At 34.2% G+C, this 25643-nt stretch overlaps 3 protein-coding genes across 12 annotated transcripts; 1 reads left to right on the top strand and 2 right to left on the bottom strand.

The window, feature by feature from the left end:
• The first annotated feature begins 242 nt into the window (after positions 1-242).
• On the top strand, positions 243-4970 carry LOC111004863 (uncharacterized). The gene is given in 12 exon segments (XM_088127773.1): positions 243-460; positions 907-1043; positions 1132-1269; positions 1387-1522; positions 1641-1775; positions 2623-3182; positions 3272-3346; positions 3445-3602; positions 3700-3797; positions 3878-3944; positions 4130-4301; positions 4385-4970. Coding segments are annotated over 12 exon segments (2331 nt in total). The 5' UTR covers positions 243-367; the 3' UTR covers positions 4947-4970.
• A 139-nt stretch (positions 4971-5109) lies between these two features.
• Positions 5110-10443, bottom strand: LOC111004864 (uncharacterized). 4 transcript variants are annotated; one of them, XM_088128000.1, is made up of 10 exons: positions 10341-10443; positions 9557-9627; positions 9318-9432; positions 8415-8451; positions 8195-8264; positions 7568-7672; positions 6585-6735; positions 6375-6457; positions 5578-5671; positions 5110-5493 (listed from the first exon to the last, which is right to left on the bottom strand). In XM_088128000.1, the coding sequence occupies exons 2-10, from the start codon at positions 9585-9587 to the stop codon at positions 5397-5399; spliced, it is 783 nt and encodes a 260-aa protein (XP_087984126.1). In that variant the 5' UTR covers positions 9588-9627; positions 10341-10443; the 3' UTR covers positions 5110-5396. The 4 variants fall into 4 exon arrangements, with proteins under 4 accessions (XP_087984126.1, XP_022131788.1, XP_022131789.1 ...); XM_022276096.2 differs by having other exon boundaries at positions 10270-10425; XM_022276097.2 differs by lacking the exon at positions 10341-10443 and adding an exon at positions 10127-10263.
• A 6128-nt stretch (positions 10444-16571) lies between these two features.
• Positions 16572-25394, bottom strand: LOC111005142 (Cyclophilin-like peptidyl-prolyl cis-trans isomerase family protein). 7 transcript variants are annotated; one of them, XM_088127335.1, is made up of 15 exons: positions 25280-25394; positions 23987-24138; positions 23741-23795; positions 23231-23319; positions 22895-22919; positions 22022-22060; positions 21436-21493; positions 20951-21068; positions 20688-20815; positions 20151-20514; positions 18913-19022; positions 18432-18633; positions 17578-18342; positions 17420-17488; positions 16572-17180 (listed from the first exon to the last, which is right to left on the bottom strand). In XM_088127335.1, the coding sequence occupies exons 2-15, from the start codon at positions 24028-24030 to the stop codon at positions 16868-16870; spliced, it is 2379 nt and encodes a 792-aa protein (XP_087983461.1). In that variant the 5' UTR covers positions 24031-24138; positions 25280-25394; the 3' UTR covers positions 16572-16867. The 7 variants fall into 7 exon arrangements, with proteins under 7 accessions (XP_087983461.1, XP_087983463.1, XP_022132234.1 ...); XM_088127337.1 differs by having other exon boundaries at positions 21436-21484; XM_022276542.2 differs by lacking the exon at positions 21436-21493.
• Positions 25395-25643: the final 249 nt, after the last annotated feature.

Genomic DNA, 25643 nt, shown 5'->3' with positions numbered 1-25643 from the left:
CTCGTGTAACATTATCATGCAGTACTCGTCCGACGCGCATTCCAATTGGGCTCCAATTTGGGCTTTTTGTTAATTATTGGGCAGATTGATGCAGATGGAGGTTGTTTCATCTCAAATGGGCCAGCAGTAATCAATCCTCAGGCCCAAATGTAGCCAGTTGACTGTCCACGGATGAACTTCCCGCTCTCTTTTAAAAATCTGGCTCCGTTGGCCAATTCGCCTCACCCTCTCCGCTGGCCGGCTCCTTCTAATTGGAGATCAAAATTCTAAGGAAAAATTCGGCAGATATAACGCATAATTTTATAATCAGTTTCAGTAGAGAGAGAATTTGTGTTAGGGTAAATTACAAAAGTTAACTTTCTCGATCATGGATTCGCCTAAAACTACTCAACTTACTTCCACATTAACCAACCTCTCCGCCATTGCAACTATTGCCATTTCTCCGTCGGACTCTCCTCCAGTTTGTATCATCCCCTGAATATTTTCGATTATAAGATTTCTCGTTTCGGTTCAGTAATTGGTTCAGTTTAATGTGAATTTATCAACATATCGTGCACGCACTTAATTCTTCTTTTGTTGTTTTAGCTTTCTTTAATGTAATAATTGTTCTGTTGATACTGAATTTATTGGCATATCATGTGTCGGGGTAATTATTTTTTGCCCTTTTGATTTGTCTATGATTTAATGATGATCTTCTTGGTGATTATGTTCTTTTCATTTTTTCTTTCTTTTCAGTTAATCTGTTGATTCTGAATTTTGTAAGCTATCCTGTGCAGGGCTGATTCTTTTTTTGGCTTTTGATTTGTATATAATAAATGATTTTCATGGTGGTTCTTTTTTTTTTCCCTTGTGTGTGTAATGGTAGGTAATCTGTGTCATCAAATTTCTTTTTGATTTCGGTTTCAGGATTCTTTTTCGGACTTCGTTGATCACTTATTTCCAATAGAACCTAGCAAGTGTGATTCTGAAGTCCAAGGATTGGATTCTTTTGTCTTTTCTTCTCCACATTTGAATGTAAATGTTGAATCAAGTCTTCTGAAAAGGTTCTTGGCTGCTGATTCCTTCATTCTCTTTGATTCTATGAAGATAAATAGTGCAATTGATAAGTTGTTACCAATTTTTTTTTTGCAGGACTCGGTCATCTAATACAGAACTGGCTGCCGAATCACAGGAAGCTAATAATAAGATCTCTGAACAAACTGAGCTCTGCCCTTTCGACAACTTTTTGGCAGATTTTGAAGAGGTTTATATGTTAATTCTATTCATTCAGTAAACAAATGTTAAAGAGAACTTCAACAGATTAGGATAATGTAGATGTCATATTGAAGGTTGCAGGTTCGAGCATAATCCAAGTTTTATGTGAGAAAGCTGAACAAAATTTTGAAGAAAATTTGCACCTGAAGTTTGTAGACCTCTCGAAATTGAAAACGAGCAGTCATCTATTGCATTCTATTGTACCGAGTCTGATTTGTCAACCTCACAGGCATTTAGGAAACAAGAAAATGAAGATTTATGTGCTCAGGTAACTACTTGTTGGTATCCCTTCATGCCAAAATGAAAATGAGATATAGTATTTCTAATGTCGAGAGATTATTGTGAATGATCCATATCTTCTGTGAATTGACCTTGAACCCTTGAAGATGCAGGATACATGTACTATTTATCAGGATGGCTTGGATTTTATGCCTCAATATTTGCAAGAGCGGTTATCCAATGCTAATTTACATGGAGCCTATGAATGCGATACCCAAGAAACACTCGATGGAGCTTTTCAGGTTTAATACTTCCTTCAGTTTCATAGACTTTATTTTAGATGACACATTTTTATTACATCAGAAAATCTAGTTAAATCCAGAATGTATAATTACTTATTTCCTTTTGTTAAGATAATTTCCCTGCAAGTTCGTATGTTATTCATTAATTACTCGTTAGGTTCACTTTCACTGTCCTAAAATCGATATGTTATGTTCCTTTCATGTTGGGAGCAATCGAGAGGAAACCAAAAAGATTTGATTCTGAAAATTTTGCTCTTTGAATATGTTTTCTACTACCCTCTTGATATAGAAAAATGATAAACAATATTAGCTTATTTTTGTGGCTCAATTCACAACATGACTATCTTTTTAGTTTTTGAAGTAATTGACTCTGCTTTTCTTTGTATATAAATTTTTTTAGAAAGACCTTAAATTCTTCAATATCTGAAGTTAAATTTTAAAATGTAAAGTCTTTAGTAGTCATTCTTATTACTCAAAAGGAAAAAAAATGTATGTAGCAGTAATTACCATTCTCATCTGTTGTTTGTCATTTAGTCATTGTAAGGATCTTTTATGCACTGTTTTGCTAATTACCATTCTTTTTTATACTTAAAATGTCATATTTTCTAATCATGAAACCAGAGTGAAGATGGCGTAAATAGTTTCACATAAAAATGTCCCCTCAGATTTAAGTAGATATGTTACATTACATAGATAAGGCATATGTCATGTTTATATATAGTCTATAAATGCAGTTCACATGCTATATATGGTATCATAATATGTTTACATGTCTGGGATTTTCAAGCCCGGTAAAATCTCATAACGATTTAACTAGTAATTTCTTTGATGACGAATGTTGTAACAGCCTCTATCAATTTCTCAACCCCAATCTAGTATGTGTCAACGTTACCTTCAGTCTAAAGAAGCTACTGCAAATGCTACTCAAAAAAATTTGCTCTCATCAAATTTTACAAGTAACGTTAAGGCAACATCACAGCATCCATCCTCGGTTGAGGATATAGAATTGTCTGTTTCGAACTTAGATTCAGCATTGAACACCAGGGTACCAGCCAAGTCATTACATTCCTTGCATACACTGCCGCATCCTGATTCTGGTGGCAATCCTCCCTTGGGAATTTCCAGGCCTTCAGGTATTGGGTTGCACCTAAATAGCGTCATCAGTGTTGCTATGAAGAATCATGGCTTGAAAAATGATACTACCTGCTCAAGAGATGTCTCATCTTCCACTGAAGATATGGAGGGGCATGAAAGCAAGTCCATCTCATCGACAAGTTCCATCACCTTGCAGTCCTGTCATGCTGTTAAATTTGAGAATTTTGAAACTCCATGCGAGACGAGAAATTTTGACTACGACCCATCTTTTAATCTTGAGAAGATTAATAATCTTCCTCACAAGAGGAAAAGGTAATTTATAAATTAATCTCCCACGGTTCAATTCTCTTGTTCTTTATTCTACTTTTCTCTAGGCTGCTAAGTGGATTACAATTTTACAGGAAGAAAAGTTCAGTCAGCAGTAGTGGCGATGATTCAAAACGTTGCAACTGTAAAAAATCAAAATGCCTGAAACTGTGAGTGTCTTTTTTTTATTATTATTATATTAAGAAAAATGAGGTCTGAACCTATTCCTATATTTCATTATTGTAAATGTTGATTCGTTTATTCGCAGGTATTGTGATTGTTTTGCCGCTGGGATCTATTGTCCTGAGTCTTGTTCTTGTGAAGGGTGCTTTAACAACCCTGAGAATGAACAAACTGTTGTTGAGATAAGGCATCAAATAGAATCTCGAGATCCACTTGCATTTGCTCCAAAGGTTATTGAGGACAGTAACGAGCTCACAGTAAATAATGTGGGTGGTCAATTTAATTTATTTCGATTGTTTAAGTACTCTTATATTGCTGTTCATGATTGATACTTCCACAGGAGAACGGAAGGCCATTGAACCCATCCTTGGCAAGACATAAAAAGGGTGTAGTTGCAAGAAGTCCATGTGTCTTAAACAATACTGCGAATGCTATCAGGTTTACGACCCATTCCTATGTAGTTGTAAATATCACTATTTCATCTTCTGAAACATTCTAATAATGGATTATCTTTAAAGGCTAATGTTGGATGCACCATCAGATGTCGATGCGAGGATTGTAGAAATATCCATGGCAAGAAAGAAGGTTCAGTGTTCTATAATTCTTTCATTCTCCATTTCCTTGGGCATCATTTGCACTGTGATAAAGTTCTTTAGAACATGATCCACTGAACCGTATTTAAAGTGCTGCATTAATTTGAATATATTAATTGATTGGTCTTATTTCTTTCGCGTCTAATTCCTTGAAAAAAAAAATTAAATCTCATACAGAACCGTGTGCGACTCCACCAGAAGTGGCATGTGATAGAGCCGATGTTGGAATATCTGAGGCCAAGTTGATTAATGATCGAGATACGGCAGCGTTTAGGAAAGACATTTCACATTCTGAATTCTATGATCAACAACACAACCTTGCATCGCAAACACCATTTCAATACTTAGAGTAAGCCTCTATTACTGTGGTGAATATTTATAGAAAGTCTTTTCTATCTTAATCATTTATAATTCGTTTTTCTCTCTACTTAGTCATGAAAATGATTCCTCAAAATCTCGGCTTGTGTCCAGAAGATGTCTCCCTTCACCAGAATTTGATGCTACAAGCTCGTCTTCTCCAAGTTGCACTGACTTGTTTGTAGAAACAAAGACAAACATATTTGATGTCGGTTCTTATCAGTGGCAACATATGAATTGTGATAATGGTGGAGCCTCTTCAACATCATCCATACAATCCAAGCCAAGGGGTTGGATAAACGTTTCGCGTATTGGCCAACTAGGTACGAGAGGCAGTTCCATGTCCTGGCTTAGTTCACCCGACACTCTTTCGATTCAGGCAAGTGAGACGCCTATTAAATATATCAATGAAAACTCTCCAAAGAATCAAACGTTGTCTCTTCATCGAGGTAGCGAAAACGAGGTTGGGAAAGAGAATTCTTCAAGCTGGTTGAAGGGTCGTAGATATATACTGAAGTCAATGCCTCACTCCCCGCCCCTCACCGCACACAACAAATATAGAGCTACCGACAACTCGAGTGGAAGTGATTGTAATGACATTAACAGCAAAGTGATAAAGCCAGAATGTCCATGGTGAGTCCAAGCCATCGGAGAGGGGAGCATTATAGACGTAAATACACAGGAGGGTATGTTCAGTTTTTTCAGTTAATGTTTGCATTGGGTTGATTCATGAATTCTTTGATTAAACCGCTGTGACATCCATCCAACATTTCTTCGAAAAGATTAGTGATATGTAGATATTCAGGAACAGTGTTTATATTAAATTTAACATTGGAAAATTTCTCAGATTCGTATACCCCCAAACTTAGACTAAAAAACAAAGGAGAAAAAGGAAAACGTAGACATAACACTATCAGATTTGCTAAAGACCAGAAACCAGAAAGGCAAGGGCTTATTCTTTAGTAAAGAAGCAACCAAAATTAAAGAACTTAAAACTATGGCCATTCACACTGCGCCCCTACGCTCGACCATCTCTACCATTTTGTTACAAACCTAAGAATATTCCTCCTCGTTATCTCTGACGACTTCAATTGTCGACCAACCGTAAGCCATCAAGTCCCAAAATTGCTGTCAGCCAATTACAAACAACATCCATCTCTTCAGGAATGGTGTAATGCCCCAGCCTGCATTGTGCAAGATCCCACATTTTTTGTAACTTTTTATCAGAAATACAAAAAAGCAGCACAAGAAAGTTGATACTAACGTACCCGTGATAGGTTCTAAATGTTAGATTTCTAAATCCAGCTGAACTTAAAGTCTGTGCAGATCTCTCCCCATGCTTGAAAGCAACAACATCGTCACCTGTAACCGACAGCATGTAATATGAAGTTGATTCACATGGTAATTAGGGTACCTTGAACAAATTTAACTTGGCAATAGATTATTTCAACCGAGCGGCAGTTCAAACTTGACCTGCAAGGTACATAATAACTGCAAGGTACATTTTCGAGTAAACAACAAAAATTCCAGCAAGAGTTGAGCCATCAAAGTGTCGACATTGCTAAAGGTTTACGACTTCCATAAACCAAAGACTTGGAACACAAGTCAAATGTTTACTGGAATAGTGGTTATGCAGCCTGAAAGACGAGAAGCTAAAAATTTTGGTCTTCTACCATGTCCATAAACGGTCTAGGATTAAGGGAATCGTATGAAATTGCAAAAGATTATCAGTGCCTTTAACTGCAGAACTTTGGTCTTTGTCAGAGGGTTCATAAACTAGCAACGACAATGATGAGATTGAGAAGGATTGCTGACAAATCAGTGTGATGACCAAAAACAAATGGAGCGGAAAGCGGGGTATAGTGCTCAGTAGGCATCCATTATGGGTAATCCATCTTCACATAACGCCTCTTTTTCATCAGCGGCCTATGTATTTGAGTCATAAAATGAATGGTCTTACTGGTTATGATAAACAGGTGGAAGTTTATTCATGGCATTGTCTTCATTTTAGATCTTTCCAAGATGGTATAAAAAACCCTGTGAACAAAAACAAGAATACAAGTACCTGAACCATGACAGAGTAAAATGGGCAAAGCCGCAGCATGCCTTGCAGCTTCATGAGACACGCTGATCTGATTCCTCAAAGATCTACAACACAAAAGGAAAAAAAGGCTGATAAAAATGTGTAATTACAAAACAGAGCACCTATATAGGCTTTGCAATGAACTATGCACCATTTGTGCCTCTTCATACTTTAAAACAACAAGAATCAAACCTTGAACAGGGAAGCCAGCCACTAAGCCCAACAACTGCACTTAGGTGAATGGGGTATAGGTTTCCATTTCCGTATTGCCCGAGAATCCGACACGTCGCAGAGTAAATAGCAGTTGCAGCACCCATACTGAAGCCTCCAATACCCAGTTTAACTGTTAAATAATAGCAGAGTCACTTAAACTGGAGAAAGATGAAAACACCAACATAACTTCTTAACAAGGGAGAAAAATAATCATTGTTACAGAATGTCCTCCAATTTGCATAGATATCAGAAATAGAGTAAGAAAAAAACAAATTTATTAGCCAAACACCAAGTATCAGCTACAAAAATGATTTGAGAAGGTAGATGAAATCTCTATCTGTACCCAAAAAAATACAATGATCCCTAACTACTAACCAGTATTAGAGATTCATATTTGAACTTCTTTTCAAAACCAGATCCTAAATCTATCAATTACTTGGGTTTGGAATTGAGAACTACCGCTGAGTCCTTGACACCACAATATTGGGTAATCTAATTGGCCCAAAGGAGTTCCCTAGCCATGATCAAGTTCAAAATTAATGACTATTATTTTTTTTTCCGTGAGTGTCTCTAGCAAGCTTATTGCATCTCAACTAATCAACTAATCAACTAATCTTTTAGGACAACTGTTTGACCTTCAACAATTGGTTATCACATCATTCATATAATTTCAATATCCTAAATAGGTAGCCACATGGGGTTTTAACCCATTCTCCAAAAGTCGTTTTACATTTTTTTCACGATCACTACTAGGTCAACTCACACCTCACAGTGGTTAAACTAATAACTCTTATTAAAGTAATGCTAGAATAGATGAATATAAGTTAACTAACGAACCACAGTTCAACTGAAAGAGGAAAATGATACAATGGGGACGAAGATATTGATATTAATTAGCCACAAAAATCTTAAATGGCAAACACTTTATGAATAGTTAAAAATCTTTTGAAGAAGGTACTTACTATCAGCCGGTTCTGTAGACAAAAGATTCGCCACATGCGATGCTGCAGCATCCAAGCCTTCTAAATCATCAGGAGAATCTTCTGAAATATCTCCCACATCAAACCCTGATACGAAACAGTGGAGGTCCTCATAACACTAAATTTGAGTTGAACCAATTCCAAGAAAAAAAATTGTTTTTTCATTCACGTTAGAAACTAAGGTGATAACTGACTCACAGTTTTAATAAATCTAAGTTTATTAAACCCAGGTTGAAAAGTGTACATTTGTGCATTCTATTTGTGAATTGTACACAAAAGAATATATTATAATAATCTAGATTTGTGCAACTTGTGTTTGGTAGTTGGTAGGTGGTTTATTAATTTGTATACATTAATATATATTATATTGTATATAAGGTGATTTTCATAAATTGGAGTTTATATGACATGGCTTTATGTAGTATGAAAGATTAACAAACTCATAGCTTGGGTTAAACAAATCCACTTACCAAATATAGGAACAACTTATTAACCTTGGGTTAACAAGTCTTGAGCCATGAGCCAAATACCCCCCTAACTAGGTTATGTCAAAGTCAAGGCTTTTTTATACCAGATCAATAATAAGAGATTCCAAGATGAATATCTTACATGCAGTGCAAGGAAATCCACCAAATAATGCTACAGGACGAGTAGGAGCTGTAGGACAAATCCATTTAATCTGCAACATAATTCGTAATTTATTTTGTTAATTGATTATATTAATCAACACACACAACTTTATGGAATCAAGGTTTGAACATAGTGAAAACTAGGATTTAGATTTTCTTTTGAAATAAAGGGTATTAGGTCCATGTACAAGTAGCCTTACATTTGGAAGAGGAAGAGTTTCCAAGAGCTGAGACCAACTGAAAAAAATTAAATAAATAAATAATAAATTAGATGTCCTCGTTACGCCGCAATTCCAATCATTCCAACTAGGTACATATGCTTATGCAACCAGGCTTTCTAAAATTCAATAACACAATATTGAAAGGACTTGTCTAGTTTGCCAATTATGATGACAGATTATCGAAACAGTCTCGAGTCACAAACATTTGAAACTGGGACCACACTCTTGTTGGTTACCCGATAATGAAGAAACCAGACCACGCCTCCTTTAATGATGTAAATGTCCAATATCAGTTAGGCTTATAGTAAAAATCATTATTATATATTGATTTTGGTTATTCTAATTCTCAAGGACAGAAAACATGATGTGGTCCCCATTCATCCGTTTGTCATATAGAGGCAACACCTCAAAATTCAAATATAGCTTAGAATCAAAGACATGACATAAAAATGCCAACTAGCCATATTTTTTTAAGTTATGTACCATTACCTTCCCCCATAAAATAAAAAATACAAAAAAAAAAATCAGAATAAGAATCTCCAGTAAAGGCATATTGAATTTTTCAAACTTTCCAAATATGAACATATACAAGAAGATAGGACAAGACACTGACATTCTCTCACTCAGCCACTTCTTTCCTTTTGGGCATGGAAGACAAAAAGAAGACTGCTGCTCAGATAATAACCCACTAGTTAGAATGGAAAATTTTCTAACTCACATCTTGTATGCCTAAGAGTTCAAAATGAGTGTTTTGCACTCAACCAGTACCCCCAACATTTCTTGTTAACCTCAGTCAAAGTAAGTCAACTAGAAAGTAGCAAAATAACTCTAATAAGCTGGCCAAACAGGGAGGAGAATGTGAAGAAGAGAAGCCATTAGTACCTTGAGCCCTTATCACCAAGGCCATGTAACCAAACAATAGTAGCCTGATGCTTCCCTTTAGGCCTGACCACATGGGTCCTCCCAAACTCAAGGGTCATCCTGCCAGTTCTACTACCTGACATAATGGAGCAAAAAGTTGAGGAAAAAACCCAGATGCATAAATGAAAGATACTAGTCATATGCAGTTTATGGGCAGTAGACCCCAGAAAAAGGATATAAGGAACAGAAAATGAACTAACCAGAACCCACAGTAGAGCTGTTATAGCTCATTGTTTTCCACAAAAATGTTGGAAGCAACACAAATTAGTTCCTGAAAATTGCAATGAAGAGTTTTAGAATTGACCAACCGTATTTATATGCAGTTGGGAGGGCGAAAATGGAACTAAAAACCATGGAAATTTACGTTAAGCTACCACTGTTGATAACACAGGCCATTAAACAGCCTCCAAAGTCCTAAAATATTAAAAAGTGAAAGGGCATCTCAAAAAAGGAGAGATAAAAGGGGGGTAGGGGAAGATAAAGGCAAGAAATCTTTATGGGCAAAGAAAGAATCCACAGCAGATTAAAGCATCGATGCAGAAAACGAGCTGCAGACAGAGCCCCCCCTCCCTCAGTTTATAATGCAGAGAAGGAGCAAGAAAAAGAGGGATGGCGAGGGCAAGAGAGCGAGAGGAAAAGAATCTATGCCCGTGAACACAGGACAAGAGTAAAGCATTTCAACTACAGCAACACAAGAATATAACAACTAATGGAAAAAGAAAATGAACATTTTTCTAGAATGAAAAGACACTCATATCAAAATTACAAACCCAAAAGTTGAATGTTCAGCCAAGCATTGATGACGGCAAGAACTCGTAGGAAGAAAGAAAGAAAGATCTGGATGGATTGTTAAAATTTGTTTAAATATGAACGAGAGGAACAGAAAGTGGTGGGGTTTTAAGGTTTTTTATACCAAAAATTGAAGTGCAAGTGTGTAACAAACAAAAAGCATATGGGCTTTTGCAATTTCCCCGCTTTTGTAACCTTCTTTTTCCTCCGCTTTCTTCAATGTCCTCTCAATCCCTCACTTTTTTTCTTTTTCTTTTTCTTTTCTTGTTGTTTTGTTCATATTTACTCGAAACGCCGAAGGAAGCAAAGTGGCCCAGAAAGTCCAGAAACAACGGCTACTCTCTTACAAATGGGATTCCTCCTTCATGTGAAATTACCTATTTGCACTCTTTGTACTTTCTTACCGTTGATGCCGGTTAAAAATCTCAATTTTATAGAAATATAAATATGGATGTAGAAGTTTATTTCTTAAAAATTATAAAATTAAAATAATGATAATAAATAAACGTTTCAGGGAAAAAAATATGTCTTTTACCTTTATTTGTAAATGTGATGTATTTACCGCGTAAAAATGATACTTATTATATCAAAAAATAGTTCAATTATAAATTTAATAATAGGTTCACGTCAAAAAAAGAAAAAGAAATAATAATAATAGGAATTCGAACTTCTAATTTGTTATTCAATTGAGTTATGTTCATATTGACTTTCAATACTGTGTTTCATTACATTAAATTTTTTTACTGTTTATTTAAATTTTCAATCATATTTTCATTTAATATACTCTATTAACATTATTAGAGGAATGTTGACCATTAAATATGTTTGGATGAGTTGACTTGATGAGGCCGGACAATGAAACTATTTTATTTAGATCAATAAGATATGGAGGATTAAACTTTCCAACTTAAAAGTAAATAATATCTTAATTAATTGAGTTGTCTTCTGATAACAATAGAACAAATTAATAAGCATCTCATGCTAATAAATATGAATCTAGTCACTATGATGTGATTGAAATTTTTCTAATTTAAGAATTTGAAGAGTTACTAATTTAACACAAAATTAACTATTAAGTCTCATACCAAGTTCCAACCATGTTTGGAATGTAAAGTCCTTTTTTAAGGGAATTAAATCTTCGTAAAAGTTTCTTTGATATCTTTTCCTTTTTAGAGTTCTTTTTATGCAATAATTCAAAGATATGTGATTTTTTTTTTCGCTGTCGAGTCAACAATATGTATGGCTAGAAAATTGAACCTATAATTTTTTGGTTCAGTATATATATTTTGATCAATTGAATTATTATTGTGTTAACTTCAAAATATGTCTTTTTATTCAAAACTCGGTCAAATTATTATTTTCTTTAAAAGGTTAAAGGAGGTTTGATCATCTATTTTCTTTCAATAAAATGCTTTAACTAATATAATATATGCATTAAGGTGAGTTCAAGAAATGACACAACTTAAGTAGATTTTGTTTCATATATATATACACACACATATACACATATAAGAGTTGATATCTATAATCAATATTTATATATATAATTATATTAGGGCGGTTCAACTGTTAATTTATTTTAATTTGGTTATTAACTTCTAAACTGTTTGATTTAGTGTCTAATCATTTAATAAATAACTATTTTAGTTTTTGTCATAATTTAAAACTCGATATCCTCCTTAATATCCATCCCAACCAGCTAGTCTAGTTAGGTAGCTTTAATACGCATGCTCACACCATCAAATACGTTAATATACGTATGTTAGATTATCATCATATCAATATTAAGCAATTCACCGTAAAACAATGTAAAAAGCTAAGATAGTCATTTTCTTAAAAGTTTGTGGATTAAAATGGATATCTCAAAAAATTTGAAAATCAAAATAAAATAAACTTGAAAGTTTAATAATCAAGATGGACTTAAATCTCGAGAACAAAACTTGTTGTAATTATTTATCTATATTTTAATAGTAATTTTGAATAAAAAAACGACAACTATTTATGTAATTACAACATTTGAACTATGGCATCTAAAAACTATTAAAAATTTGACGATTATTTATTTTACAAGAAACATTATTTTACCTATCTGACTTCTCTCCCCTTATTTATCAAAAATGTAACCGCAGTTTATAAAAAATCTCCGCTAGTCCGAAAGTTAGTATTGTTCATAAAGAAAATGAGACTTTTTTTTTTAATTTTATTATTATACAGACAAAAGTTTTTCCTTTTAAGATTAAAATGAGTACTTTAATAAAGAATTTTGATGTTGATTTATGTAACATGCAACGATAAAAACTGCTTTAGTTTTTAGACTTTAAGAAAAGAGACGAATTTGTTCACACTCTAACTTAAATAGTCAAATTATTCTATCCAAAATTTATATTATACCAACAATTTCTATAACAACTAGCTTGAAGTGTCAAACTTTTGTCTCATAAATTATATTTTACCATCCATTTAAGGCATTAATGAATTAATTGATCAAAGTTTTCATTTTAATTTGATGTTTAAAATTATAAAATTTATATGTTTTAGGAATGTGTAGGCTTTGTTTTAAAAAATAGATAATCTGAACGGAAATTTAGTGATACTTTCTCTGAAGAAGGAATTCATGAGTGCATCTTCGTTTTGGAATTCGATTATTATTGTTGGGCCACAAAAAAAAAATCAGTTTAATAAACTTTTTTTTTTCAGAAAAGAGGAAACTGTCACATTATCGTAACACGTGTCGTTTCCTCAATGCTCAAATAAAATGCTTCGCAAATTTTAATGTGGCCATTTGATTGTGTTTATGGCTGTTTTTGAGAAATATAAAGAATATAATTGATAGAATATTTCAAAAAGTATCATTTAAAATGTTAATACTTTTAAAAATACTACTAAGTTATATAGTCTAATAAATAAAGAGCACGTAGCTTCATTATTATCTCTCACAATGCATTGCCACTTTTCTCATGCTAAATTATAGGAAAATATTTTAAACATACAAGGTTGTTCTAACCTCGTTGAAAGTTCAAATTTGACCCTCGATTAAGGATCTCTGTCAAAATACTTGAGAAAAGTTAAAAATTTGAGGGTAAAAACACATTAGCATCATTTATTTGATTTCAATTTTGTCTCTAATCTATATGCTTAGTTTTAGGTTTGTCCATAATATTTTAAAATTTTCCATTATAATAAAAATTCAAGTTTAAATTAAAAGATTGGTAGGCCAAGTATAACTATAAGTACATTAGATTCCAAGTCTGCTATTGGACTTGGTTATCAACCTAAAAATTTTTCAAATTCTTTTCTTCCTTTCTTCCAACTATTTCTTCTTTTCCGCTGTCCCCATAAGGCAGAGCTACCGCCAATAATGGAGACTGTGCTAATCAATGGCGATTTTCCAATAGCTAAATATTCCGTTGTTGAAGTTGAAGAACATAAACTTGAGAATTGTTATTGAGTATAAAAGTCTTCATCTAGATGACCATCTTCAATAGCTTGCATGTCAGAAATAATAACATTTGAATTCAATATTCTTTGTGTGCACTATGCATATGTAGGGGAACCAAACCAATTCATCCCAAAGTTGTTGGTTAAATTCTACTTGGATGACGATATTGTAGAGGAAGTTTCGACACAAGTCTAATCCTTATTACTTTTCAATATTCAATAGGAAAAATAAAGCGAAAAATGAAAAACATAACATTATTTGCATAATTAAACCTCTTTTTCTTTAACAAAATTATCGAAGATAAATGACTTAAACTCAACAAAGAATTAAAAGACTTCAACTTCAATCGTCACACAAAGAGATATATTCTATCCAAATTTGAGATATGGACATAATGATGCACATTTATTTTATAATATATGGTTCAATTTCTCTCTACTACCAAAGATGCAACACGTATGAACTTTGAAAGAAAGCTACCCCCACCCCATCAATCACACTTCTGAAACCCCCAATGATAAAAGGAAGGAAAAAAAAATTGGTCAATTATAGAATGAAAGACAATGCAAGACAGCTCAGAAAAAATAGATCTCCTTTGATTTCTTGAATTTCAGAAGATTCTTCTGCAACCATTTTTAACCAATTTCAACCATCTAAATCATCATATGCTATTTTTTTCAAACACGCGAGAGTTGCACACCAAGCCCTTTTAATCCATTTAACTGATTTGGAGTTCACGTAGCAGTATTTAATACTTGTCTCTGATCAATAGTACTTAAAAAAATAGTAAATTTAGTTTATATTTAAAAAAATTTAATCCAAAAATCTTTTATACCAAGTATTTCAATAAATTTAATAGATGAGGTATGTTGTTAAAACATAATTGAAAGAAAAATGAGATGGAAACGAAGAGGATCAAGATAGTATTTAAATTCAAAAATAAAAATTATATATTTTTTCTCAATCTAGAGAATCTTCGTACGATTATATAAATATATATTATTGTGAGGACATTCCTTTTAAGTCAATATTATAATCAAATTTAAAAAGATAAATGAAGGTTCTTTTTCAAAAGAGAAATAGCTTTTTCCAAATTGGCGTCTTGTTCTGTCCCGCTTTCTATTTTATTATTAGTAATAATCTTGTTGTGAGAATCAACAGTCTAATCCCAAATATTGCGAATACAATTTGTTCTGTCCCTCACTTCAATCATTTTCTTCCCTTAGCACTCCAAAGATTTGCATGCTATACTCAAAAATATTCTTGCTAACAAGCAAGGAAAAAACTTTAGATATGAAAAGATTTTGTTGTATTTTCTGACATGACATGACATGTGTTTATTTTGAATCTTTAAATACTATTTTGGTCATATCATACTATTAATTTTTTTTCATAGGATCACAATACTTTCAAAATGTCTAATTTCGTCTCTATACTTTCAATATTTGTTAATTTTAGTTTCTATTTTGGTCGATGTACTTCAAAAGTAACTAATGTACTCCTCATGTATTTTTTCTTTTTTATCTAATTTTTTATAATTACAATTTCAATATGATATAATATTAATAAATTTATTGAAATATTCATTGTTTAATATTACAGGGTTCATTATGTATATAAATTTTGTTAACATGATCACTTTTCAAAGACTGGTTAACTCAAAAAAAAAAAGACCCTGACAAATATTTTGAAAATACAATAACTTAAATGAATAAAAATTGACAGTACATGAATGAACAATTTGAGAGTACACAAAATAAAATAAACCAAAACTGAAAGTTTAAAATAATATTTAAACCATCCATCTATAATATATAGTTAAAATAATATTTAAACCAATAATATTTAAAATAAATTGAAACTGAAACTGTAAAATAGTATTTAAACCATTCGTTAATATATATCTTAGTGCATAAAATTATATGGAATAAATGTTTTTTTATTTCATTCTATTTTATCCGTCAATTCGTATGCTTATCAAATGAAAAAGAAAAAAATATATAATGTCGCTTTAATGGGGTAGGAAGGAAAATTTCCCTCCAAAGTCAAGAGTCAAATTCCTGGTGATGAAAGATTTTGACTTTTTTGGCTAGCACTACTTTTACTTTGGTTTAAAATTGGATTATTTAAAACATAAAGATTTTGCTTTTGAAAAAGTTGTCAACTCTTTGGTACAGAAAAAATCCATTGTGTAATATTTTTAAGTGTATTTGATCTTTGGAATAATAAGCGATGGGACTAAAACAGATCTCTTCATCACCTTCAAATCCTTTGATTCGTACACTGCAGATGCTGTCACCACTACTTGATTTTTAAATTGGGTTTTTAGATTTTTTATTGACACGGTAATTTTGAGGTAATGATGCATATAAGTTTACCGCATATGCTTCTTGTCGTGTATGTTTTTTAAATAATTTTTGCATCTTCAGGAAGTATTTAGTTTAAGCAACTTGAATTTCATTTAATTTAGAAACCAAAATTTTAAGTTAGTAGATTGTTGTTGTTGAGAAATTATATATTCATAAAAATATCCTCTTAATCGGTCATATCACATGTGATTGCATAAATTTACAATTGGTTATTTTAATAAAATTTTAAACTTAATGTTATACATATAAGTAAATATTTTTTTTGTGCTATTTTAGCAATACTCCCTAAAGCCCAGAAGAGGAGCCACAAAGTATTTTAAAGATCTGAGTTATCAAATATAAGTCTACCCGAAGAATTCACATAAACCTAACCACAGAAAGGACAGCTTCTATAACCACTTTGAATAAAAATAATTACCTTAATTTCCAAAAATTACCTTTTTATTATCTAACCAAAACCAACAAAAATTATGAAAGTTATAAAGTGTTTTAATGAATCAAAAACATTTTTTTAATTTTTCTTCCAAACGCCAGAATTTAGATTATTTAAGAACTGGTGTACCCACACAGAAACTGAACCTTTAAGCTAGGCCAGCTCTAATTCAAAACGCCTTGTGCTGATAAACAAGAGTTAAAGCTGAATATTGTGCCAACTAGAATCTTTGAATTTTAATCAACACAAACTATGGGATCTCACCAAACTGGCCAACAACTACAAGCATACCAACAATACTGTCTGAACTGAATAACCTAAAACACGATCCAAGTTAATATTATTCACTGCATATCCTAGGAAGCATGCTCTAGTACAAATCTAAGCCGGATTTAATACAAAGGCTAGAATCCACTTATAATTTCTCTTTTCAAGGAACGAGAGATGAGAGAGCTGGAACACACCTTTTTCACCAATATTTTCACCTCTCTGAATCGGGAGATCCATCGCCATACGAGACCAGGCCCTTCTTCCCATCTGGGCTACCAGAAGGAGACTTGGACCTATCTCTGATAGGCCTCCTGGGGGATTGCGAGTCAGCAGGGGACCTTGATTTTGATGGGGATCTGCTCCTTGAAGGAGATCTCCGCCCAACTACTCTAGGAGACAAACGAGACCGGGATGCCTCAACTGGGGACCGGCTCCTAATGGGACTTCGGCTACGACTATATCGACGGCTACGGTAACGAGGACTAGGGGATACAGAGGGAGTCCTGCTTCTTCTGTTTCTGTATCTGTATAACAAGAAGTTTACCCCGCTGACTTAAAATCAAAACAATCAGGCAAGACAGGGCATTTATTATGCTCGTCTCAGAGATCAAAGCTGTAAGCCGGTCATGTCTCAACGTGAAATTGCCGCAAAATTGGAATTGAAATATAATGTGGTTTTGAATCAGATGGGAAAGAAACTCAAGTGTTCATGGATAGATTTAATTAAAAATTTTAATAGTGAGATATAGTAGAGATGACAAACCTTAGCGGAGATCTTCCTCTAGGAGGGCTTCGATAACGCCTAGGAGAGTATCTTCGGTAACTTGAATATCTAGTAACACAAGCAAAAGCACTTCACTAAAAGCATTAAAAACACACTGGGAGCGACCATAAAAACTCAGCAGTGGTCAAAAAGCTCACCTGTCACGTTCAACTCTACCACTGTAACGGTATGACCGTACAGGAGATGCAGAGGGTGTTCTGTATCTTCGAGCAAATGAATATCGCTCACTAAAACCACGCCCCCTCCTGATGCGCTTTGGAGATCCTTCTGGAGAAGCACTTCTTGATGCACTCCTCCCTCTATCAGATACTGGTGACCTTGGCCTTCGGACGGGACTAGGACTCCTGGAGTAGCTCCTTCGATTCCGGACTGGTGCTCGAGGACTTCGACTAACACTTCTCCTAGATGTTGCCCTACCTGAGCTTCTACTCAAGCTCTGTCGAGAGGACCTCACTGGACTTCTGCTTGCACTTCTGGAAACTCTTGCAGGACTTCTACTAATTGATTTTCTAGAGGCTCTTCTAGGTGGGCTCCTACTCAGACTTCTTGGTGGATTGGATCTCAAAGGGCTCCTGCTAATACCTCTTTGAGGCCTGGTTCGTAATGGGCTTCTACTGATACTCCTACCCTTCCTTCCCCTATCTGGGCTTCTGCTAATACTTCTACCTGGGCTCTTGCTACCATTTCTAACGGGACTTCTGCTGACGCTCCTGCTACCATTTCGAACAGGACTTCTGCTGATGCTCCTGCTCCTCAATGGTGCACGAGGGGGGCTGCCACTAATACTTCGACTCCTGCTCATACTGCGTTTCGGACTGACACTGTGGCTTTTGCTGCGACTCTTCCTGGGACTAATACTCATACTCTTACTCATCGTCCTTCTAGGACTAATGCTTCGACTCCTGCTCATCAACTTTAAATAAAATACCAGGTCTGGAACAATTTGTAAGCACAAAGAATAACTGAGGTGTGACAAGAATGAAGAGTGGACCTAGATTTTCCAGGGTGGTCATCTACAATATCAGGTTGTCTTTCCGAGCTTCTGTCGGATTTAGAATCCACTGCAGCAACACCATTGCTCCTTCGCTCACCATTCTCCTTGGGGGATCTCTCCCCATCATGTACCATCATCATATCTGCCTCTCCTCTCCTCCTATTACGGGCATCTGAGACTTGAGGTACATCATCTTCAGCTGCAGGACATCATAAAAAACATAGTAATAGCTTGTTATTAATTAAACCCATGTTCTGCACCATTCTAAAACATGCTGTCATATTCATCTTCCCTATGCCGATTCTATTTTAGCATTTTCTTTCAAGAGATAATTAATGAGAAAATTATGAGATTATTCAATGACGAACAAATTTGCATGCAATCAGCTAGTGAGTGAGATCAAATTAGAAATAAACTAAATCACCCATCATCATAATTCACATGAAGGACTGAATAAAGAAAAAAAACAAACAACTACCAGCTTTTGCTGACCGCTTTAGATCTATCCCTTGACCATCAAGGCCATCTCGGTCGGAGTTGCTTCTGCTTTTGCTATCACTTTCAGTATCCGTAACACTGTCCAAACCCCTTGAGATGAGAAAAACTGAGTATTAGATAATGCCCATCTTGCATGAAAAGAACAAAGAAATTCTAGCTATTGAGAAATTGAAAGTTCTTCAGTTCACCAAAACAAGACATCACAAATATCACATCCCAACAGCAGCTCTCTCCTCCCAATCCCAAGAGAAGTCTCATAATAAGCAGCAAAATGACAAACAATACACTCAAACATAATAGCTAAGAGATGATTAAAAGTAAGTATGCTTGAAAAGACAACTCCAATAGTTAATGTAACCCATCCACCAGAATACATTTTTTTATTATAAACAATTGCTGTTAATTGGCCCATCCACCAGCTATAGCTATCTTTGCAACTCCGATGCAAAATCTCAGTGTCACTTACCTTCTCTCCTTATGTCCTTAGATAACATCTTGAGGCTCACTTCTATTAGGACTTTCTTCTGGTCTTTATAGCTTGAGAAATACAAGCCTTTATGGAAAAAGAAAAATCCTTTGAGTTAATTTGGCCTTCTTCCTGTTCCAGCCATATGGTGCAATCACTCTCGACTTTTTCTTTCAATTACACTATTTTGCCTTTTTCACTATCTGAAAGACATTTTTTTAACTTAACACGAATTCTTTCCCCTTTTTACATTTCATTTGGTAAATGAAATTGTTTCTCATAAAAAATTAAAGTTGCACACCCTTACAAAGCCGAATTGACAACTATAACATAACCTGGGGTAGATCTATAGCTGGGAAGAGCATATTCAACCTTGTTCACAGCCAATATCATGCGATTTGCCCAAAAAGAATAGCAAGTTAAATATACAATCACATGCTCAAAACTGCATCTATAATAGTGTAGCTGAAAAGCCTCATTCTGCTGTCACTCACATGAACTGAAAACGCTTTACACGCAAGAAAACCCCAACTTCAAAGAAAAGTCCAAATTATATGCATGTCCTAAGAAACAAGTAATCAACTATAAGAAGAGAACCAATCAAACATTTCCAACACCCCCTCGCCCCCAAACACCCAAAAAAAAGACTGAAAACACTTCAACGTTTAACTGAAGATCTATGCTCTTAGTAAATTCTTTTCAAAAACCAGATAATAAATAAAGATGTACTTTTAAGTGATAGTATCAATAACCTTTTAGATTTTCTCTTTGATTTCTTATCATGCTTCCGCCTCTTTCTGTCACGCCTTTTATCCTTTCTTCTACCATGCCTATATCTGCCTCTCTTAGAATTCCTCTTCCTCTTTTTAGACCTGTCATCACTAGAACTTTCAGAAGATGATGATGACGACGACAGATCTGAGTCAGAACCACTCTCAGAGTCGGAGGAGTCTAATTCTGAATCAGAAGAACTATCCGATTCAGATGTGTGGTATCTTCTCTTCCTCCTCTTCTTCTCCCTTAGTTTTTTCTGCTTTCCTCTTTTCTTTTCTTCATAACTGTCGTCGTCTGAAGAATCATTTTTTCCTATTTTTGATTTATTCATCTTCCTTTTTTCTGCATGCAAAATGATATTTAAAATGAAAAATGAACAGGCGTGCATATACTTAGGCTCAGAAATGAGTAGAGAATACACATGCGTAAACTGTCAACTAACTTATAGAGAGGGCCGGGTCAACAAATTACCTTGCAATAACTAATAAATTACCAATATGTTTTATAATACTTACCCTCATTAAATTCACCACAATTGACAATTTTCACAGTAACAGTTGGAATGCCATCTTCAACATCCACGCTTTCTATCTTTTTCAGCACGTCAAAGCCTTGGACAAGCTTTCCAAATACTACATGCTTCCTAACAGATGAGGGAGGGAGGGATAATGAGATTGAGTCCACGTAAATAATATTACTACTTCGATATCCATCAAACTTCTATTCACATCCACATGCACATGAACAATCAAATTAGTGGAATACAACATTAACAAACCTGTCAAGATGATTATTGGCCTTAAATGTAATAAGAAAATGGGAGCCTAAAGTGTCACGGTCAGCAATTGCCATAGACAGAAGACCAGGTCCATCATGTTTCAGTCGAGGAGATTCATCTGTAACAATCCCAAAAACATTCGTTACCCTCAATTTCACACCAAAATAGAAACACAAAAACCTTTTAATAGCTTGCAAAAGCAATAATTGATTGTGCAGACAACAATATGTAAACAAAAAGATAGATTTCAGAATCGATATATCAAGCATTAAGATGTACGCTTGAGAAAGCCATGCAGTAATGGTCACAATACAGACATATCGTGGACCATTTCTGACCTATCCCATTAAATTAAAACAGATGGATTAAGGTATCATGTTAGAGACAAGGAGAACTGAAACTTGATTGGTATCACATGTAGAAATTCTCTCAGTAAAATTATTTAAAAAAATAAAGCAGATAGTATACTCGGATGAAAAAGAAACCTATCAATGTAGGGGAGAACCTCATGGAAAACAAGTGGGACTCCATGACCTGCATTTTCTTAGTTAACAAAATATTCTTTATCATGAGAATGAAATGAATCCAAATTAACTTTACAGATACAGAATACCATAGAAATCAATAGTCAGCAAAATCTTTATTATACCCACAGCCCAATGCCATCAAATGAAAAAATAGCGAGTATGCAAGACGTATGCAAGAAGCAACAGCACAAACCATATGACCAAAATCCATAGCCGCCAAAACGTTACAAGCATACTCCTCATATTATCAATAATTTAAAACTTCAAAAATTATTTTTTTAAAAAAACATTTCCTAACTTCAGCTTTAAAAAATTTAAAATTAGAATATTAGCCTTCAAATTTCTCAAATCTACAATTTGAAGATTATTCACATCGGTAAAAGACTGATGAAAAAGACAACGCCCATTTCAACAAACAACACATTTCTTTCCCCTTAGCAAATCATGCATTAAGTCAATCGTTAAACAACAAGCATACAAGCAAAGTGAAATCATAGTTAACCTTAATTCTGGAAAGCATAAATTTAAAAGAAATAGCATTCACCTGGAAACTTTCCCCCATATATGCTCTCTCCAACAGTACCTGAGTAAGATAAGACCAGGGAAGAATTAACTAGCATCATCATGCAAAAAAATATTCTACAAGGTGATCCTGTTCACAGGTCAACGTTTCTTATAACTTCTATAGAAACAGCACAGGAAATACTTGAACAACTTTTCAAAGAAACCATCAGATGTCAAGCTTCCCGTTCACTAGTTACAATCTTGAACAAACTTTTCACAAAAACAAAAAAGGAAATGGCAGCTATCAATTCATAAAAGATCATTGTCAATTACTTCTTTCAACTCTGAATGCCCCCCCCCCCCACGGGTCATAGGACAGGCTAGCTCCTCAATGATTAACTATCAACTATCTACTAACAGTCACGTACATAAGAAAGGTATAACTACCAAGCAAAAAGTACTAAATAAAAAATTATTGAACTATCCTACATTAATGAAGAATCCCTAATCTCTAAACTGAAGAGATGGAGTGGAAATAAATCGTACAAGGTTGTTGCCTGATGCATTGTACAAATCAAATAATTCATTTTAAAAACGCACTTTTTTCCTCAAATTCCAAGTAAAAGAGTAACTTGATAACTAACATAGTTTAAAATCAGCCACCTGCATCAACCAAGGTGCATGCATAATTATTCACTTCGTTTTACGAGCAAGCACAAGTTTGCAAGAATTAAATCTAAAAAATGGCAATACTAAATTTAAAGATATAAATTTTAAGAGCATTCCTACCCATTAACAGATTCAATAACATTTCTGTAGTATAAATATACAGAGAAAACAATGTAAGAACAGTAAACATAACTTCAACAGACAACACAATGAGAAAAATAAACAAGCAGGAGAAAATCCTTACCATCTCGTTTGACAAAATCCCCAGCCTGGAAAGATACGGAAAAAGAACCATTAACTCATGGTAAAGAAAGAATATAACATGACTACAAACTACATCGGTTGTGAAAAAACTAAGTAAAAATTATGATGGACAACATAGCAAGTACAACCTTAAAACTACATCACAAGAAAAGGATTCTTGACCATCAGCCCTGTAGCCTACAGCATAAACAAGGATAACTGACTAAAAGGCAGACCACTTCTAAGGCACATTCAACTAGAAAAATACATGGCATTCAAGCCAAGATAAAATCCGTTACATTTAGGGGAAATGGCCAGCGAGATGTAGACAACATACCTGTGCCATGAAGCCTCTAATAATCCGATGAAAAAAAGATCCCTTATAATGTAGTGGTCTTCCAGTTTTGGGGCCAATTCCTTTCTCTCCTGAAGATAAATTATAATAAAAAAGAGAAAATAAAATCAAGTTCTTAAATATGAGTAATTCAAAAATAAATCAATAGTTAAAAAGGTGAGAGGAATATTGCTTACCACAATAATTCTATAGAACCAACTAAATATAAATAATATTATATGGCCAAGATTGTTTTGCCAACGTTAGAAATAAATAGTTAAGAAAAAGAAAGGAACATTGCCCAGCATACATAGTTATCTAAAAATAAAGGACTATTACTCAAAAATACATATTTCTGTAAAATTAATTATATATGAATAAGATGATATGGTCATCATTACACTACCAACAATATGCTCTGCAGCCTGATAACTAATTGATAGTTGAAATAATATGAGTAAAACAGACACTGATTTTCATGAAATAATAATTGATATCTGGCATATGCTTTACCTGTACACAGCACGCGAAAGTTCTCGGCCGTTTTTGGAGCCACATCATAAAAAAGCTGAAAATATCATGCAAAACAAAGACCCAATTAAGTATGTACTCTTGCAAAAGTAACCATATTGAAAAATAACACTCACGACTAAGTTAAATTTCACTCTTTCCTCCATTAACAAAGGCTACAATGTGTATCATGCAAATAAAGGCTAAGCACCCAATCCATACATTTGACAGGTGTAAATAGGTAAATACCTCAAAAACCATTTTTTCCCTAGGGTCTCCATCAATTGAGACATCCATAAAAACCAAAGGATTCTTCTTCTTCGTCATTCTTTTCCTTCTCTTCCTTCAGCTCCAAACGTTCTCTCTTCCTTCAGCTTCAAATTTGCACTACAACCATAGACCTAATTTGAGAGTTGAATTCAATCACTACCATTCTAATTGCCATATAAAAATATGATGAAAGAGGAGAGAGAAAAAATAAACAAAATAGGAAAAAATAAAGTACAGATATGTTAGTGACAAATACAGATATGAAGAAATGGAGAGATAAAATAAGTAATAAAAAAGGGAACATGAAGAAATGGTGAGAGAAAGGGCAGCGGCAGCTTAATTGAGAACCGGAAGGAGAGATGGAGGGAGAGATGGACCAGTTTCTCCACGAACCATACAGTCTGACTGCTGTGACTAAAAGCATAATTGTTCTTCAAGCAATGTTCGAAAACGAAAATAGGATTTAATTCTCGTTTTAAGTACTTTACTCCGCACTTTCACACTTTCCAATGGTTTTTTCCTAGCATCAATCAACATGGACATTTTCTTCCTAAGTAATAAGACGGCGAAAATAATTAAGTAAATAAGCAATAGTTATATGTAGGGAGGATGACACATTAAATCATCACGGATAAACTGGAATTAGCTTTCCGTCAGAAAGTAGTACAAATTCGCTATGATCACTTAGACAATTAAAATTACATCGTAGCCCAAGAGTAAAAGAGCCCACAAGCATTGCATGATAGAACCTTGAAAGGAAAAGAAGAATCAAATATAAATAATACTTCGTTACACTATGAAGTAAACAAAGAGCAGTCATTCCTTAAAAAAAACGACGTAGAATATCTACAAAAATGTTCTATAAGCTCGCGTAAATGGGTACGCAAGAAGCAAAATCAACCAAGAAATTGATTTAAGGTACCAAAGACTATCGGACAAATCAATATGGTGCATACTAAAAAACCCGCGGCAAAGTAAATTAGCAAATAATGGAGTGCAAAACCTTAAACCCTAAATAGATTTTATATTCTACAGTCAGAGAGCATACAAAAAACAGTAAAAACCACTCGAACTGCAGAGGAGATGAACTGCAATGAAATGAATTTTAAGCATACACATAAAAGAAAGTTGAAATTATAGCCGCAAATAATGAACTCGCCCCACCCAAAATGAAGGAGAGTTGAAGATAGTAAAAAGAACGTAGATCAAAGAACAATCGCGAATAAAACGTCAACGAGTAGCAGATTGAAGTATGGGAACCCTAGAAGTGACCTGAAAAACGCAGAACCACAGAATAAAGTGAACCCAGATGAGAGTGAATCCTCAGAAAGATGGACGTACTGGCGTAGGTTAATATAGAATGGAGTAGATGCTTGCGCTGGATTTGGAGCGTGGAGGAGGTCTTCGGACGACCCAATGATAATGGATTCATTACTTTTGGGCTTATGAAAGTGGGCCGGTGTTTTTTCTTAAGCCCATCATATCTACTTTTCAACCCATTCTAAAATTCGTAGCAAATTTATTGAATTTGGTTGCCAAAATATGACATCTACTTCTGTTTATTACGTGAGTTTTTCTCTTCTTCTTTTTTTTTTTAAAATACTTCGTTACGTTTATAAATATATTATATCCTAAA

Source organism: Momordica charantia (assembly GCF_013281855.1).
Source record: "Momordica charantia cultivar OHB3-1 chromosome 8 unlocalized genomic scaffold, Mcharantia_2.0 BLBB01000008.1, whole genome shotgun sequence".
NCBI lineage: Eukaryota > Viridiplantae > Streptophyta > Magnoliopsida > Cucurbitales > Cucurbitaceae > Momordica > Momordica charantia.
Note: the sequence above shows the minus strand (reverse complement) of the source record. Positions and strands in the feature narration are given on the sequence as shown.

Bases quoted from the DNA above. Each gene is read 5' to 3' on its own strand.
- LOC111004864 (XM_088128000.1), bottom strand. From the start codon at position 9,587: ATGAGCTATAACAGCTCTACTGTGGGTTCTG. The intron at 6,736-7,567 runs GTAAGTACCTTC...ATTATTTAACAG, and splicing joins GTCTACAGAACCGGCTGATA to TTAAACTGGGTATTGGAGGC. The intron at 5,672-6,374 runs GTACTTGTATTC...TGTCGGTTACAG, and splicing joins TTTACTCTGTCATGGTTCAG to GTGACGATGTTGTTGCTTTC.
- LOC111005142 (XM_088127335.1), bottom strand. From the start codon at position 24,030: ATGTCTCAATTGATGGAGACCCTAGGGAAAAAATGGTTTTTGAG. The intron at 22,061-22,894 runs GTAAGGATTTTC...TATCTTACTCAG, and splicing joins GGATTTTGTCAAACGAGATG to GTACTGTTGGAGAGAGCATA. The intron at 18,343-18,431 runs GTCCACTCTTCA...GTTGATGAGCAG, and splicing joins GACCACCCTGGAAAATCTAG to GAGTCGAAGCATTAGTCCTA.